General features: G+C 39.9%; 1 protein-coding gene across 8 annotated transcripts in view; it reads right to left on the bottom strand.

Annotated features, from left to right (window-relative positions):
- Sp100 (SP100 nuclear antigen) overlaps window positions 1–8,008 on the bottom strand; it is a 95,929-nt gene extending 87,921 nt beyond the window's left edge. For 6 of the 8 annotated variants that reach the window (XM_033764675.1, XM_010608106.3, XM_010608105.3 and 3 more), the window contains exon 1: window positions 7,659–8,005. In XM_033764675.1, coding sequence (XP_033620566.1) covers window positions 7,659–7,690 — 32 coding nt within the window. In that variant the 5' untranslated portion in view covers window positions 7,691–8,005. Of the gene's footprint in view, window positions 1–7,658 lie in introns of all 8 variants that reach the window. The other 2 variants (XM_010608112.3, XM_010608107.3) reach the window with 2 other exon arrangements.
- Between the last annotated feature and the right edge of the window lie 41 nt (window positions 8,009–8,049).

Here is an 8,049-nt window from a genome sequence, read left to right as displayed (position 1 = left end):
CTGTATTGAATATGTAAGGTCATATCTACATGGGTTTGATTACAGAAACTAACAAAGTATTCTCTAAATAATGAAAAAAAGAGTAAGATAAGACTATAAGAGCAAGAAGCAATTTAAATATGTTGAGGGACCATTTTCATCTCCAGAATTAAGGATTATTTTGATGTTACATCATTGCCTTTTCTCTTTTACTTTCCTTTTTAGTTTTATTTTAGGATCCCCTATTTTTAATGTTCATACAGAGATTTCTTTAACTGAAATACCGAATAGTTTCTTTGGTGTGAGAAACTATAATAGTACACAGGATCCTAATGAGACAATTAATAATGTGAAATAGGAAGTAAAGGGCTAAAGGTATAAGGAAAGTGGGAAGAGTGGGGGAAAGGCAATAAGGGAGAGGAAAAAAATATGAGAAACTGAAAAAATGGAAATAAAGTGTTTGTAAATGGGGAGGGGAGGAGGGGGTGAAGGGAGGGCAGGGATAAGGGGAAAAATGAGAATCAAGACCTATTATGTAAAGGTATAGAATCCCAATGATGAATGTAATTGTATTGTATACCTAGATTGTACCAATAACCTCAATATAAAAAAGAAAAAAAAAAAGACAAGAGATAAGCAGTGTTGGCAAGAATGTGGAGAAGATGGAACCCTTGTACATGCCTGGTAGGAATGTTCATTTGTACAGCCATTATGAAACAGTATGAAGGCTTCTTAAAATTAAAAATATGATATTGTCCAGCAATTCCATATCTGGATATATAACAAAATGAAATGAAATCTGAATGTCAAGGAGATATCTTCATTCCCATGTTCATTGCAGCATTATTTACAGTAGTGACAACATGGAGAGGAAACAATTTAAGTGTTCATTGACAGGGAAATGGATAAGAAAATGTGAGATTTACATATTGTGTATGTGTATGTATGTACATATATATTCAACAGAATTTTTTCAGCTATTAGAAAAGAAGGAAATTCCAGCATTACAATAACATGGATGAAAAAGGCATTATTCTCAGTGAAATAAATCAGACAGAGAAAGAGACAAATACTATATGATCTCACTTATATTTGGAATCTGAAAAAAAATCAATCTTGTTGAAGCAGAGGATAAAATGTGGTCACCATGTCTTGGTTATGGAGGAAATGTTGGTCAAAGACCACAAACTTTTGGTTATAGAATGAATAAGTTCTGAAGATCAATACATATACTGACTACAGTTAATAACTGTACTGTGAAACTGAAATTTTATAAAAGAGTAATATCAAACATTCTCAATACACACGGTAACACAAATGGTAACTGTGAGCTGAAGAATGTTTACTAATTTGAATGTGAAAATCATTCTACAACATATACATCAAATTATCTCACTGTACACTATACATTTATAGTTTTGTCAATTATACCTAAATAAATCTGAGAAAGGGTCACAGCTAAGTATTTTAACTTTTAATTACTTTTTTATTCAGACAATTTATAATATGTTCTGTGTTCCTAAAGTTTTATTTTGTTTTTACACATTTAGATAATTTCTGTAAGATGCCAAATGTATTCTTAAATTTTAGATATAATTTTAACTGAAAAATCACATCCCTTGAATAAATACAATTTTATACGCAGTTTTTAAAAACTTGTCAAGTTCAGAGAATGAATATTTAAACCCTATACCTAATTATGTTACAGTGAGAAGCTACAACATCAAGTACAAAAATCAAGTTATGAAAGTTCCAGAAAGTAAAAGCCACTTTCCTATAAAGCAATGAGTATCTGATTGAAGTTGTAATCTTCATAGGGAACACTGAATAGAAAAACATTTAAAAAATCCAAAATTTTAAGAGAAGAATAATCTTGAACTAATAAGGTATTTTCAATGGTTATTTGGGGTTGGAAGGCAAAATTAAGAGACTACAAGGAAATAAAAACCTTGTTTGGCTTTTTTGTCAAGAACTTTCCTCAGTTCTAAAGCCGCATGAAGCAAGAGGCTAAAAACGTAAGACAGGGCTGGGGATTTAGCTCAGTGGTACTGCCACCTGCCTCGCAAGCACAAGGTCCTGAGTTTGATCCCCAGTACCAAAAAACAAAAAATAAAAAATAAAAACAAAACAAAACATAAGACAGCCTTTAAAGAGTGGAGAAGACTTAACTGTAAAGTAATCTCTCTCTTGAAATCTCTGAATATCCTCACCTTGGGTCAGGGCAAACCAAAGGTATTTATTAAATTTTATTTTAAAATGCAAGCTAACCTTACTCATCGCATGCACTGATCTGCTTAATCAATAACACTATGTTACCTTCCTAGAAGAGGAAAGGAGGAATCACTGTCACGTGGAAGGAAAACATCTGGAGACTCCGTGTCTTTTATACACAATGTCTGGCACTCAATCAAAGATTAGCAGACATGTAGAAATACAGGACTATATGACCCAAAGGAGACAAAAGAACAATGTACACAGATGATTCAGAAATTGGAATTAGCACACGAAAGTAGTGATCGGAATGCTCAGGTAAATGGATGAAAATGTGGAGAAAATATAGTTAGAAAATTCCAACAGAGAATTGAATCCTACAAAATATAATCTGATGGACTGCAGATCCCCCAAAAGGAAGTTTCTTAAACTAAATATAATAGAAGTATTTAATGGAAGACTGAATACAGAAAAAGACAACATTAGGTGAAGTAGCAAGCTGGAAGACAAATCAGTAGAAAATACCCACTGGAAGGATGGAAATTTTAAAAACAGAAAAATTTAGACAAGTGTGCAAGAGATAAGTGAGCCATGAGCTACATGTTTAACATAATTTCCACTTTGAGCGCTGGAAAAGGAGGAAGGAAATAGAGGGGAAGGAAGGAGTAATATCTGAAGAAATAATGACAGGATTTTCCAAAATGGATAAAAGACACCAACCCATAAATCCAAGAAATCCTGGAAATTCCAATGGGATTAGTAAAACAGCAAAATCTAGACACATCACAAGGAAGCTGCAAGACAAAGATTTTAGAGGCATTCAGAGAAATAGTTCAGAAGTTGCCACCAAATTTCAAGCCAGAAACTTTGAGGAATGACAATCAATATGACCATGAGATTCTGTTGGGAATCAGGATGCAAACAGTGCCCGTGTCACCCTACGTTTAAAAATAAACTGAAAAAGCTGGAAAAACATTTTAAAATGTTATTTAATCATGGGAGCGATGAAAGCACCGCAGGGATTTACCAGGAATAGGCAAAGGGAGACGAGACACCAGGATGTGTGCAAGCACAGAAGCCACTTTCCATTTGAGGGCATTTGCTGGTTCCGGAGAATCTGGTTCTCACGTCTGACAGCCTTAGGGTGAAAGGGACACAGATCTAACCCCCAGGACACAAAGGGTTGAGGGGATACAGGAATGTAGTTCTAGCATACAAAGGGATAATGTACATCACATCTTCACAGTGAGAATAAAGCAAAAGGGACGGGCCCGGCTTGGACTTGCTTCCCAGTAAATTGCTTGACTTCCTTGAACTTATTTTAAGAGTTCTGCATTGGTGTGCCGAGGTACTCCAAATACCAAATGCAAATCCTTTCCAAAAAGTAAAACTTCACGGTGCACCTAAATGTAATCTATGAGAGATTTTTGCATACGATGCTAGGACTCAGATAACCGGCAACAAAAGCAAAATAATCTTTGTGACTAGAGGATGGAAAAGGGAAGAGAGGAGGTGTATAGCAGAGAAGGCTGCTTTAACCAAATGGCCAAGGTCAGCAGCACTAGTGAAAATCCCCTCCCCAGGTCTGTTCTGTCACCAGGCCCGCCGCATGCTTTCTTGAACCCAAGACAGGGCACTGAACCTTTCCAGACACTGATAAACATGTTTAGCTTGTTTCCAGAGACACCGAATTAACCCCATCACTGAGCCAAATAGCTAAGCCCCCATTCAAACTCTGCAGCACAACCACTCACTGTAGACATAACAGGTAGAACACCTCTCCTGTCCTTCACAAGCACCGTGCTGCCAGGACCCATCTCTAGGGTGCTTAGCATCTTTCTTTGGAATTCCATCTGGCCCAATCTGGAGGCAGTCACTTGTGGGAACTCCCTTGGGGGCAACTCCAGCCATGAGTGGAGCTGGACAGAACAGGCAGTGACGATTCATGTTGGGGTCACACCTCCCCTGATGGAGTGTAAGGAGGAGATCACATCATGGACCCCGGCAGAACCATGAGAAAAACATAAAGACAAACCCTAAATGGGAGACACTCTACAAAACGCCTGACCAACATTCTTCAAACTGTCAAGGTCATACAAGACAAGAAAGGCAGAGAAATGCACAAACCAGAAGAGAGCAGGACAGCAGAATGAAATGCAAGGTGCCCTGGGATGAACCTTGGAGCGGAAGAAGCACATTAATGGGAAAACTTGTGAGGCTGAGAAGTCTGGAGTGATCTATACCCATACCACCCTCACTGCGCCGATCTCACCTGAAAAGTCTGTTTGGTTAAGAGCGGAGATGTATCCGAATTGGCTTTTTTTTTCTTTCCATCCTGACAAAAGCATTGGAGTTAAGCAAGAAGATAAAAATCAGAGAGAAATAAAACTGGGTGCAGAGTAGACAGCAGCACTGTTATGTTATCTTGGCAACTTTTCAGCAACTATAAAGTTATTCCAAAATAAAAAGTTTATTTAAAAAAACCTTTGTGAGAACCAGAAGAAACAACAGAAACCAGGGCAACCAACATTCTACATTGAAAGTATCAGATGCTAATTTTGAAATTTCTTTCATCTGAGAGGGGCTTTTTATTTAAAAAGGAAGGGATCACCTATAATTATGCAATGACAAAAGCTTATCCTGGGGGATGGGGGATCCATGCAGGCAACTGCTATTACGACTTCCACTTCATGTAGTACCTGAAGTCCTGGCCGGTCCAACCAAGCAAGAAACAAAAGTAATAATATAAGGACTTGATAGGAATAACACAACTCATCATTTATAGACAATATAAATTCATCAATTTATATTCTATAAATTTGTATATTTAATTCATTAGAGCTAAAATAGTACAGCACAGTTCAATGTATTTTAATTTATTTATTATTTTGGTACCAGGGATCAAACTTGGGACCTTGCACTTGCAAGGCTGGCGGTGGAACCACTGAGCTAAATCCCCAAACCCCCTTCAATGTTTTTTTAATCTTAGCAACAGATCGCTAGAAAACGGATTTATGATTAGTTTATACCAGCATAAAGATGCCAAATGACTTTGAAAGAAATCTAGCAGAAGTACAAACCTGCAAAGAGGAAAATACACATTTTATTTAAAAAGATTTTGAGAAGCTGGGGGTGTAGCTCAGTGATAGACCAAATGTCTAGCACATGCAGGACCCAGGGTTCAATCCCCAGCATTGCAAAGAAGAAGCAGAAGAAGAAAAAATAAAACATTTTAAATAAACAACATACATATATCAATATTGCAAAAATGTCAATAATCTTGCAACTGTCTTATAGTTGCAATGCAATCGCAGCACGGTTTTGATGCACTGATTGGAGGAGACACATTGGAAGAGGAGGAAAAGGTTCACTGTGCCAGCATCAGGAGTCATTGGGAAGCCGCGGTCACTACAGCAGGGGTGCCATAGTGGGCTGCGGCCAAGCAGAGAGAACACAGACACACACCTGCCAGATGGTCACTCGGTGGTGTTTTCAGAAAAGCCGCTCAGAGTCAAAGTAGAACCTTTAAACTGTCACTCACTCGGATGGGAAACAATTCAGTCTCAGATAAGACAGCGAATGTGATCAAATTGCCCAGATAACATCTGAATGAATGGGAAATTTGAGGCCTAAGCGAGGTGGTCTGCAAAACCATGAGCAGGCACGTGAAGGAATAAAGGAACACAGGATGCAAAATCCAGGCAGGGCAAATGAATAAGAGCCGCTGAAAAAGGACTAGCAGAAGGTCCGCCAAGCGTATAACACCACACCAGAGCGACACGCGGCGAGCTGGAGACCCTGAATCAACAAGACCAAGACGCAGTGTGAAGTGGGGCTTGCAGGGCTGGGGAAAGACATTCGGGTCCCCTCTCAGAAAGAAACACAATCAGCATCTTTAGAATTAGAAATCATAAGAAACAAACTCGTTAAACACTAAATAATTGTCATGGAGAAAAAGTTAGAGGCAACCATTATGAATACCAAGTGAGAAATTGGAAGGAAACTGCCAGCTTTCAAGGGCTGCACCAGCAACTTCCGGCAGCCATTTCTTTATTAAAATGAAGACACCACTTACATCTATAGCACAACAGACCTATATTTCAAATATTAAGTTTTCATAAGACAAAAGTCACCACGCACAAAGTGAAAAGATGATAAAGGAAACAGTTTTCCAGGACCTGTAGCAAAGTCTACCATGTCATGAAAGTAAGGACAAACACCTGAAGTCCATGGGTAAAAGAGAACCAGCGGTAGAACAAGGAATTAGAAGAACAGTAAACAAACAAACAGCAGCATAAAACAGTCAATGGCTCACTTAACCAGGAAAATACAGAATTAACTAACACAGAGTGCACTCCTTTCTCATCTCATTTCTGTTTAAGATATACGTTGATTCAGCCCCTTCCAAAGGAATCTGGCAGAATATATTAATGCCTTTTGCCACAATTAATTTTTCTTTGTTTTTGACACAAGTACTTGTACACATACAAAATACCAAAAAGAAGTATATAAGCATCGTTATGACAGCTTGTTGGTAAAATAATCCACATGTTCATCAAAGCGGGTCTGGCCTACAAATTGTGGGACACAGATCAACGCTCTGGACTAGTACGAAAGCGGATAAAAAGGACGAGGGAGATGAGCCGCTATTAAAGTGGAAAATATCCCTAGGATTCCCATTTTAAAACAAGTAATGCAAAATGCGACCAGCACGTACCGCATCCTCCCTCGAAAACAAGATACTTCTGTGTATCAAACAAAATATAGTTTTCTTTACATTCCTCTACACTGTTTGAAGGTTGATAAACAAGATTGCATTATGTATTTAGTTTGTACTTAGAAAAATTAAAATGTTAAATAGTGTTTTTCTAATCCCATTTTTCTCATCAGAATCACCCCCTGGGCCAGAAAATTAAAGTGAAAATCGAAGTCCTCCACCGGTACCAGCCTTTTGCCCTTGTGGGCCTTTCTCTTTCTTCTTTTGATCAAGAGGCCCCGCAGCCCTGGGACAGCCCCGGAGCTGACCACTGACCGAGGCTGGAGTGGGACAGGTAGCAGACTGCCCTACTCCGGGCTTAAAAGGGGGAGCAAAGTTTACAGGAAGCTTTCTCACAGGAACCACAGTCCCTGACCCCCGCAGGACGTGGGGAGGGAGCAGAGAGAATGAGAGCAGTCAGAAGTCAGGCGGAAACAGCATATCCCTGCCTCAAAGCACTGCCCTGTCCAGAGTCCCTGCAAAACAAAAAAAGTCACGCGTTCCGGGCAACTTGAACTTTCCAGACAGCTTTGCTGCTCAGGTGCAAACGCCCCGTTTGCTTCCTCTTTGCCCATGCGGACTTCATTAAGTCCCAGCTTGCTCTTGTGAAGCAGGCTGAACTAAATAAAGGAAAGCTGTGGACGCTGAACTCAGGACTCTAAAGTAGCAATACTGCCTGAGGAGGCGGGTGGATTAAAGGAAGGGGACTCACCTGGTGTTCAGGTCCCAGCCCTCATCTGCCATCTTCCCGTCCAGTCCTGCCTGGGCCTGGGACGGTGGCCTTGGTGGCGGTTTCCCTGCCTGAGTCCAGAGTGGCTGAGAGGCACAGGGCAGGAAATCAGTTGGCCGGCCGAGGAGGCAGGGCTCCGCCCCAGTCGGGAAAACAGAAGTGAAAGTATTTCTTCAGTAGTCTCCTCCACGAAGCTCAAAAGACAACCCCCTCCTGCCTCAGGCTCTCACCTTTCCCAAAATGTGGTTGCTGGCGTGAGGACCAGCCTGATTGTCTGGGTCCAGAGAACAGGGAAGGGGTTCCCAGGGACAAGAAGGACTAGGTCCCGGCCCCTTGTTTGTGCAAAGACAGAAAAAAAAAAAAAAAAAAAAAA

The sequence above is a fragment of the Fukomys damarensis genome, unplaced genomic scaffold, assembly GCF_012274545.1.
Source record: "Fukomys damarensis isolate Sample0158 unplaced genomic scaffold, DMR_v1.0_HiC HiC_scaffold_16, whole genome shotgun sequence".
NCBI lineage: Eukaryota > Metazoa > Chordata > Mammalia > Rodentia > Bathyergidae > Fukomys > Fukomys damarensis.
Note: the sequence above shows the minus strand (reverse complement) of the source record. Positions and strands in the feature narration are given on the sequence as shown.